The sequence below is a fragment of the Nansenia antarctica genome, assembly GCF_963989245.1.
Source record: "Nansenia antarctica genome assembly, chromosome: 9".
In the NCBI taxonomy this organism is placed as follows: domain Eukaryota; kingdom Metazoa; phylum Chordata; class Actinopteri; order Argentiniformes; family Microstomatidae; genus Nansenia; species Nansenia antarctica.
Genome location: NC_137679.1, coordinates 39,526,232 through 39,533,275, shown reverse-complemented (window position 1 = coordinate 39,533,275; position 7,044 = coordinate 39,526,232). Strand labels below are relative to the sequence as shown.

Genomic DNA, 7,044 nt, shown 5'->3' with positions numbered 1-7,044 from the left:
CCTGACATTGCAGCACAAAGACAACAACACATAATTCAAGGTAAAACATGACAATAGTACAGGACACAACAGTGACAAATAAGACAGGATACAATTAGCAGTATCCAGACAATTTGGTAGACAATAATTGCACTAGGAGCCAGGGACAGCGGTTAAAGACAGGCTGGACCGTACTAAGCTTGACTATCTCTTTTGTTTTTTAAACCGTTTTTTAACTGTTGTGAATAATTGGTCTGTTAGACCGGCTAGACTGTTGTGTGTTTGTTGTGCTTCCAAATTGACTCCTAAACCTCAACGTCCCCCCGGGCGGCTGTGTAAAGGTATGAGAGGAATGCTCATTCGGATTCAGCTATATTGTGTCAAAACATTCCTCACCTCACCTCAGTCTGTCGGGGTGTGGGCAGGGTGGGACTACAGCCATATCGCTTATACTCACTCACTTCATCCATATCCCTCACTCCATCCATCCAGATCACTCACTCCATCCATCCATATCCCTCACTCCATCCATCCAGATCACTCACTCCATCCATCCAGATCACTCACTCCATCCATCCAGAGTGTAGGGGCATTGGGTAGGAGTCCATTTGGAAGGTTGTCTATTGAGCTAAGAATCAGAAACAGAATTACTTTTATTACCTCCCATTGTACTGTAAATGTAAGTACACAAGTACAATTCTTTGGCTTAGGTTCTTCGACATTGGCATTGCAGAAAGATACAAAATCATAATTATAGACAATAATAAAGTAATTAAAAAGTAATGAAGTGATAAGTGATGGTAGTCGTACTGCAGCGGAACCAGTCGTACTACAGTGGAATCAATAGTGCAAAATGCTGGGCAAAGTACAACATGATGAAATGCAAAGGCTAAGCTAAGCTAAGCTAGGCTAGGCTAGCTATGTCGGGCAGGGCCAGAGTGTCCCTCCCTGACCCTACCAGAGAGGTCAGACACTCAAGGGCACGCAGACGACAGCAGCCTAAGGAGACGCTGCTGTTTCTTGTTATCATGATTGATTATTTCTCTCCCAGGACACATTCAGAGCGCTGAAGGAGAGATCGTCGTTGATAGATGTGTCCCCTCTCTCTCTCCGGTCCTGTCAGCGTGCCTCCGCTTGTCCTGTTTCACAATAGGAATCCCACCTAAGTTGCCAGAAAAACCCACTGAATACCTCCGTTTTCCTACTGGGATATGGGAGAACATCACACTGCATCCAAACCCAGCTTGTAAAAAATCGACATGTCACAGTCAATTTGAAAAGCAAACCATGGGCATTTTCGGTTTGTTGACGTTTCCATATTTTGTTGATGTCAGTGATATTCATCCGTAACCGTAGCTAGCGTAGGCCTTGGACCTCTCCCATGTTGTGGGTTCGGGGAGGGAGAGGAAATGGAGTAATTGCAGGTTCGGTCCGTCCTGTAATAGCCGTTTATAAAACAGTGTTTTTGTTGCGATCCGTCCAACAGCGGAGAGGATCGGACGTTAAAGAGCAGGACCTCAACGACAAACCTCGACGCAACGTCAGCTGGCAAGACAAAGGTGAGGTCACGTCATACACTGGAACTCGCCTTGCCCTCCTCCTCCGATTACGATATCATTACTCCATAACTAATGGAGTTTCCACTGCTTTTAAACCATTTCTGTGGAGACTAGAATCTACATACAAGGCAAAAAGATGGTAGAGTGCTGGCAGGTTGAAGTGGAAAATGTTTCAGAAACACTAGGAAGTGACTGTTTACATTTTAACCATTTAGCACACGCTTTTATCCAAAGTGACTTACAATTAGAGATTACAGGGACAGTCTTACTCTCTGGAGTTTGGGCTAAGTGCCTTATTCAAAGGCACGCTAGTGGTGGTGTTTTTCCCAGGTGGGATTTGAACTCATGACCTTCTGATCACTCGTCCAACTCCATTTCTGTGGGGAGACAAGAATCTACATACAAGGCAAAAAGATGATAGAATGCTGGCATGTGTGGAAGTGAAAAAAATGTCAGAAACAGGAAGTGTTCAGGAAGTGACTGTGTGTCCATATTGATGTTCCCTCAGACCCAGTGGTGGTGCCAGTGGACTCAGATGACGAGAGGGGGGAGCATTCAGAACCAGAGAAGGAGGAGGACGTTGGCATCACCTTCGTGGCCCGCAAGTTCACAGACCCTCCCAAAGAGAGGCCCAAATCAGGTAAGGCTGACAGAGGGAGGCCAGGAGAGAGGACAGGACAGGCTGACAGAGGGAGGCCAGGAGAGGCTGACAGAGGGAGGCCAGGAGAGAGGACAGGACAGGCTGACAGAGGGAGGACAGGAGAGGCTGACAGAGAGAGGACAGGAGAGGCTAACAGAGAGAGGACAGGAGAGGCTGACAGAGAGAGGACAGGAGAGGCTGACAGAGGGAGGCCAGGAGAGGGTGACCGAGGGAGGCCAGGAGAGGCTGACAGAGAGAGGCCAGGAGAGGCTGACAGAGAGAGGCCAGGAGAGGCTGACAGAGGGAGGCCAGGAGAGGCTGACAGAGAGAGGCCAGGAGAGGCTGACAGAGGGAGGACAGGAGAGGCTGACAGAGGGAGGACAGGAGAGGCTGACAGAGAGAGGACAGGAGAGGCTGACAGAGGGAGGACAGGAGAGGCTAACAGAGAGAGGCCAGGAGAGGCTGACAGAGAGAGGACAGGAGAGGCTGACAGAGAGAGGACAGGAGAGGCTGACAGAGGGAGGACAGGAGAGGCTAACAGAGAGAGGACAGGAGAGGCTGACAGAGGGAGGCCAGAAGAGGCTGACAGAGAGAGGCCAGGAGAGGCTGACAGAGGGGGGACAGGAGAGGCTGACAGAGAGAGGCCAGGAGAGGCTGACAGAGGGAGGCCAGGAGAGGCTGACAGAGGGAGGCCAGGAGAGGCTGACAGAGGGAGGCCAGGAGAGGCTAACAGAGAGAGGCCAGGAGAGGCTAACAGAGAGAGGCCAGGAGAGGCTGACAGAGAGAGGACAGGAGAGGCTGACAGAGGGAGGACAGGAGAGGCTGACAGAGGGAGGCCAGGAGAGGCTAACAGAGAGAGGACAGGAGAGGCTGACAGAGAGAGGAGAGGCTGACAGAGGGAGGACAGGAGAGGCTGACAGAGGGAGGCCAGGAGAGGCTGACAGAGAGAGGACAGGAGAGGCTGACAGAGAGAGGACAGGAGAGGCTAACAGAGAGAGGACAGGAGAGGCTAACAGAGAGAGGCCAGGAGAGGCTGACAGAGGGAGGACAGGAGAGGCTGACAGAGAGAGGACAGGAGAGGCTGACAGAGAGAGGAGAGGCTGACAGAGAGAGGACAGGAGAGGCTGACAGAGGGAGGACAGGAGAGGCTGACAGAGGGAGGCCAGGAGAGGCTGACAGAGGGAGGCCAGGAGAGGCTGACAGAGAGAGGACAGGAGAGGCTGACAGAGAGAGGACAGGAGAGGCTGACAGAGAGAGGCCAGGAGAGGCTGACAGAGAGAGGCCAGGAGAGGCTAACAGAGAGAGGCCAGGAGAGGCTGACAGAGAGAGGAGAGGAGAGGCTGACAGAGGGAGGACAGGAGAGGCTAACAGAGAGAGGACAGGAGAGGCTGACAGAGAGAGGCCAGGAGAGGCTGACAGAGAGAGGAGAGGAGAGGCTGACAGAGAGAGGACAGGAGAGGCTGACAGAGAGAGGACAGGAGAGGCTGACAGAGAGAGGCCAGGAGAGGCTGACAGAGGGAGGACAGGAGAGGCTGACAGAGAGAGGCCAGGAGAGGCTGACAGAGGGAGGCCAGGAGAGGCTGACAGAGGGAGGCCAGGAGAGGCTGACAGAGGGAGGCCAGGAGAGGCTAACCGAGAGAGGCCAGGAGAGGCTGACAGAGAGAGGACAGGAGAGGCTAACAGAGAGAGGACAGGAGAGGCTGACAGAGAGAGGAGAGGCTGACAGAGAGAGGCCAGGAGAGGCTGACAGAGGGAGGCCAGGAGAGGCTGACAGAGGGAGGAGAGGCTGACAGAGGGAGGCCAGGAGAGGCTGACAGAGGGAGGACAGGAGAGGCTGACAGAGAGAGGCCAGGAGAGGCTGACAGAGGGAGGCCAGGAGAGGCTGACAGAGGGAGGCCAGGAGAGGCTGACAGAGGGAGGCCAGGAGAGGCTAACAGAGAGAGGCCAGGAGAGGCTGACAGAGAGAGGACAGGAGAGGCTAACAGAGAGAGGACAGGAGAGGCTGACAGAGAGAGGAGAGGCTGACAGAGAGAGGCCAGGAGAGGCTGACAGAGGGAGGCCAGGAGAGGCTGACAGAGAGAGGCCAGGAGAGACTGACAGACGGAGGACAGGAGAGGCTGACAGAGGGAGGCCAGGAGAGGGTGACAGAGGGAGGCCAGGAGAGGCTGACATAAGGAGGCCAGGAGAGGCTGACAGAGGGAGGACAGGAGAGGCTGACAGAGAGAGGAGAGGCTGACAGAGGGAGGCCAGGAGAGGCTGACAGAGGGAGGCCAGGAGAGGCTGACAGAGGGAGGCCAGGAGAGGCTAACAGAGAGAGGCCAGGAGAGGCTGACAGAGGGAGGAGAGGCTGACAGAGGGAGGACAGGAGAGGCTGACAGAGGGAGGCCAGGAGAGGCTGACAGAGGGAGGCCAGGAGAGGCTGCTGGAGGCTGGAGGACATCTGCTGCTGCTGACGTCACGTAAAGTCTTCTGCAGCAGCAGCAGATGTCTGCAGACGTTCTCACATTTGTTTATTGGTTCAGTCACGGCGCTTATGTCGTTTTAATAAGTTTAATGAAAACGGTAACAACATTAGGTTCGGCGTAATTGGATGGCTCTGTTCCCCGCCTGAAGTAAAACAACATTAAATACATTGTCATTATCATTATTATTATTATTAAGGTGGGGAGCACATAAACCCCCCCCCCTCCCCCCGTAGGAAGGTAAACACAGAGAGATCCTGCAGGTGATAGCCGAGGTGGTGGGTGGGACGACCAAAGTGTACCTGGCATAGCCAGCGGTGACACACTGTCTAACCATGGTGGAGTGTAGCAACTCAACTCTTTTAATTCAATTACATTACATTTAAATTCAGACGCCTTTATCCAAAGCTTTTATTTACAGTAGAGGAACTGTACAGGGGGGGGGGTTAGTAGGGATGAAGAGGTCTTTAGGAGGGACAGTTGTAGCACATAATAGCACAAGGTGTAGCCTGAAGAGATGGAGGTCTTCAGTCTACAGAGGAAGAGGTAGATAGCGAATGAATTACCCACTAAATTCTACTCTAAGCGACATTGGGTCTGAGAAAGGCGCTATATAAAAGATATTATTATTATTATTATTATTATTATTATTATTATTATTATTACTCTAACTATAGAGAGAGAAAGTGCCATTAAAATGATGTGAACAGCATAAATAGATAATAGACAGTACATTTCATACTTTAGGGACCTCATGATGTTTGGCTGCACTTTTTCCGACACACTTCATTGTCGTTTGTATCTACAGCACCAGTCACAAGTTTGGACATACTTCTTTCCCATTCAATTCAATGTGTGAAAAGTGTCCCCAAACGTTTGACTGGTGCTGTATGTTCTGTGTGGTCTACTTCCTTGACAGCGAGAAATGAAATCTGTTTATCATTTTCATATGTGCTAATAGATTTCAGAATACAATAAGCTGTTGTCTGTAGTGTATACGCGAGCGTCTATGTCCAGGATGGAGGTGGGGGGGGGGGGGGGGGGCTGCTAAATTAAGTTCAAATGAACAATGGCACAGAATCAATATGGAATGAAATCAGACTGAGAGCTCTCTCTTTCACTGTACGTCCTGTGTGATGTTCCTCTGTCCCAGCCCACCTGGAGGTGTAGAGATAGCTAATAATGAATTACCCACTAAATACTATTGTAACTATAGGGAAAGAAAGTGCCATTAAAATGAGGTGAACATACATTATAAATAGATACATTTCATACTTTAGGGACCTCTTGAAGTTTGGCTGCATTTTCCATGTATTCGTATCTTATGTCCTGTGTGGTGTTCCTCAGTCAAGTTTGGACACACTTTCCCTTTCATTCAATGTGTGAAAAGTGTGTCCAAACTTTTGACTGGTACTGCACCACTAAATTCATACTACAGAGAAAGGAAGTGCCATTAAAATGATGACTTTTAAAGCATAAATAGATTGAATATACGGTACATTTCATACTCATGGGGAACTCTTGATGTTTGGCTGCACTTTTCCAACACACTGTGTTCGTTGTCATTCATATCTATGTCCTGTGTGGTGTCCTTCCTCAGTCCCAGACCACCTGGATGGGTGCCAGAGCCCCTCGGTGGCCCCGCCGTCCCCCACCTGCGGGGAGAGGAACCTGCCCTGGAAGGGCGGCATCGGCACCCTGCCCGTGTGCGTGTCCATGGAGGCCACCAAGATCATCCCCATCGACCTCCAGCAGGCCTGGAACCAGAGCATCTCCTCCCTGGAGAGCATCTCCTCGCCCCCGGCCCCCGCCGAGCCCGTGCACCCCCGCGTCAGCGCCCTTTCCAGGTTTGGGGTCTCCGCTCGGCCTGCTGCTGCTGCGCCCCCTGGTGGAGGAGGGGGGGTGTCTGGAGGTGGACCCCCAGGGGCTAACCTCGCCCAGGGCTCCGCCTGTTTCCAGTTCCCGGGGGGGGGGGCCGAGGAGGAAGAGGCGCCCCTGGCCGAGCAGGAGATGCAGCCGCTTATGTCGTCCTCTGTGAGGCCCCCCCCCTCCTCCGCATCTCAGCCCCCCCCGCAGGCCCAGGGCCCCGGGAGTAGGAGGAGGAACCCCTGTGTGTACCTGAGGAGCCTGGTCGCGGCGCCCCCTACTGGTAGCGAGCCGCGCAGCAGAGGGCCCACCCAGCTGTAGAGAGAGTCCTCAGTTGTTGTTGCGATCTGTTGTCTCCAGCTGTGGATAGAGGCACAGGTGTCCTGCCCCCCCCCCCCCCTATAAGCACAGGTCTAGGACCAGGTTGACCTCCGCCAATCCGAAACTCAACAATCTGGAGGGCAACGATGTACATTGTACAACTGACCTTAGATCAGTGTCACAGGGGCACTTTATCCTACTCCACATCTTCCGGGCC

General features: G+C 52.4%; 1 protein-coding gene across 1 annotated transcript in view; it reads left to right on the top strand.

Annotated features, from left to right (window-relative positions):
* The window catches only part of slc9a5 (solute carrier family 9 member A5), a gene marked incomplete at its 3' end in the record, with an annotated part of 36,263 nt that extends 29,436 nt beyond the window's left edge, over window positions 1-6,827 (top strand). Inside the window, exons 13-15 of the mRNA XM_080538792.1 lie at window positions 1,466-1,538; window positions 2,047-2,178; window positions 6,241-6,827. Of these exons, the coding sequence (XP_080394918.1) occupies window positions 1,466-1,538; window positions 2,047-2,178; window positions 6,241-6,827 (792 nt within the window). The remainder of the gene's footprint in view (window positions 1-1,465; window positions 1,539-2,046; window positions 2,179-6,240) is intronic.
* Between the last annotated feature and the right edge of the window lie 217 nt (window positions 6,828-7,044).